At 47.9% G+C, this 2,684-nt stretch overlaps 1 protein-coding gene across 1 annotated transcript in view; it reads right to left on the bottom strand.

The window, feature by feature from the left end:
- Tnfaip6 (tumor necrosis factor, alpha-induced protein 6) overlaps positions 1 to 2,684 on the bottom strand; it is a gene marked incomplete in the record, with an annotated part of 28,424 nt that overhangs the window by 17,706 nt on the left and 8,034 nt on the right. Inside the window, 1 exon segment of the mRNA XM_013517506.1 lies at positions 1,693 to 1,854. Within this exon segment, the coding sequence (XP_013372960.1) occupies positions 1,693 to 1,854 (162 nt within the window).

The following is a 2,684-nucleotide window of genomic DNA, read 5'->3' as shown; positions in this document are numbered from 1 at the left end:
TGCCGCTGAGCTATATCCTGGCCTAATGCTCCTTTTTCTCTTTCTTCCTTACTTTCATTTTTTCCTCCTTTTCTTTTTTTGTGATAGTGGGGATCAAACCCATTCACCCTGAGCTACATCCCCAGCCCTATTTTATTGTTTGTTTTGAGACAAGTTCTCTTTAAATCACCAAACTGCAAAGCTCAAAACTGCAATCCTCCTGCCTCAGCTTCCTGGAGAGCTGGGATTATAGTGCGCCACCACGCCGAGCCAGAATTTCTGTGAGGCAGACCCGAGTGGGATACCACCTGTGTGTCTGAGATCAGAAACGCCGGAATGGTTTGCAGTGCCTCACAGGGCATTCTGTAACCCTGCTGGGGACACATGCAAATAGAAGCATCTGTTTTTTCCTCTGAGAGCATGAACAAAGAGCAACTCTTTATATTAATAAGTTTGCCCATTAAATATTTCAAGTAGCTGTGGAAAATATGAATAAAAACATACTGTACAATGAGAACTAGTCCTGCACTGAGGGAGGCTGAGTCAGAGCTGGTCCCAGCCGGGCCGCTGAGGGAGGTCCTGTCTTGAAAAGCAGCAGGGCTGGGGATGGGACTCAAGGAGACGGGGCCCTGGGTCGCTTCTCCAGGGCTGCAGAGCAAAAACAAAACCCAGCACCTGCAGAACGTGCTGGCTAAGCCACAACACCAGAGTTACCCTGTTTAGAAGGGAAGCGTTTACATGCAAAAATAAATGAGGGAAAGGGTTTGTTTGTTTTGTCTCCTTTTCCTCATTCTACCAAAGGGGTGATTTGCAACAGTTGGCATTTGATAGCATCACTTTACTGCTTTAGGTAATGGTGACAGATTTATAATGTGTGTGTGTGCGTGCGTGCGTGCGTGCGTGTGTGTGTGTGTGTGTGTGTGTGTGTGTGTGCGCGCGCGCGCTTCCTTCTCTGTGGCCCGGAAGTTCCCTGGCGCAGAGCTGAGTTCGTATCCTGCCTGCCTACTAACGGTTGGCTGTCTGAGTGGAGCCACGTTATTTAACTTCCGCCTCCTGGCTGTTGCAGAGAAACAGTTCCCAGCAGAGGTGAGAATGTTACGAGAGAGGAGGTGAGCAAACAACCCAGCGCCAGCGCAGCAGAGGCGCTCGAACATGGCAGTTACTCTTCATAATTATGATTACCGAATTGGGTTCTTTCAGGAAGAATTCTCTCTTTCCTTCTCTCCCTCTCCCTCTCTGTCTCACTAAGGACTGAAACCAGAGCCATCACACTGAGCTGCATCCCCAACCCTTTTATTTTATTTTATGTTATATTATTTATTTATTTTGTCTTTTTGAGACAGGGTCTCGCTATGCAGTTCAGGCTGGCCTTGAGCTCACTTTGTAGCCCAGTCTGGTCTCGAACTGACAATCCTCCTGCCTCAGCCTCCCAGAGTGCTGGGATTACAGGTGTGTACCACCCCGCCTGGCTCCCAACCCCTTTTTAAAAAACTTCTACTTTTGAAATTTTGAGGCAAGGTCTCACTAAGCTGTTAGGTAGCTCGAGCTGGCTTTGAACTCGAGACCCTCCTCCCACAGCCTCTGAAACCCTGGGTTAGGTTGTGCGCCACCACGCCCAAGCAACTCCCTGGTCTCCCAGAAGTGCTGTGCTGTAGCTTTCCTCCGAGCGTGTGTCGCTCTCTGTAACACGTCACACCGTTATCGCTAACGAACCGTGCGGGTTGTAGCAGTAGGCGTCCCATCTCTCGCTCCTGTTGAGCCGGACTCCGTAATCGATGATCCCAGTTTTCCCGAATCCACAGTTGGGCCCTGGCTTCACAATGGGGTACCCAACTCTGCCCTTGGCCATCCACCCTGCAGCACAGACGTGAAACCCTGCGAGAGAGGGAAAGGGTGAGTGGGGGTGGGGAACCGCAGCTCCTCAGCTGCCCGGATCCAGTTCCTGTAAGATGGGAGAAAACAGCTTTCAGAAAAAAGAAAAAGGGTGCGCATAAAATACAACTTGCGACTTTTACTAAAGAGTGGTCCTACTTAAAAAAAAAAAAGACATAGATGGACCAGAGATCACACTGTAGATATAGAACCAATCCAATTTCAGAGGTGCCTTCTTTTCACAAATGGTCTCTTACTACGTGATCATTTATGAAATTACTGTGGATTCTGGAAGAAGCTTTTTCAAGTGGTAATCTAATTCATTTCTATGTCAAAATCCATTAAGACACCTGTAATCGTTTCAAGGTTTGAGGTGAGTGTGGTGGCACACACCTGTAATCTCAGCAGTCAGAAGGCTGAGGCAGGACTGCTGGGAATTCAGAGCAGGCTTGGGTTACATAGTGAGTTCAAGGCCAGCCTGAACTACAGAGAGAGATACCACCTTAAAGAAAAAAAAAGTAAAGATTTGAATAAGAGCCAGTTATGGTGGCATTCTCCTATAATCCCAGCACTTTGGGAGGCTGAGGCAGGAAGATCATGAATTTTTGAGGATAGCTTGGCTTACATAAGGTGTTCAAGGCATCGTGGGCTATGTGGTGAGACCCTGTCTCAACAAATAACAAACAAGATCTGAATACAGATCACTTCTCTCATAAATTTCAAACAAAGGCTCAGCTTCTTTTCCTTGTTCGGCTTTAGAGGCTGTTTTAGCATCTACCAGTACCGTGCAGGAGCAGTTGTGTGATCCCAGCACTCAGAGGCTGAGGCAGGAG

The sequence above is a fragment of the Chinchilla lanigera genome, unplaced genomic scaffold (assembly GCF_000276665.1).
Source record: "Chinchilla lanigera isolate Chin_1 unplaced genomic scaffold, ChiLan1.0 scaffold00039, whole genome shotgun sequence".
Classification (NCBI taxonomy): Eukaryota; Metazoa; Chordata; class Mammalia; order Rodentia; family Chinchillidae; genus Chinchilla; species Chinchilla lanigera.
Note: the sequence above shows the minus strand (reverse complement) of the source record. Positions and strands in the feature narration are given on the sequence as shown.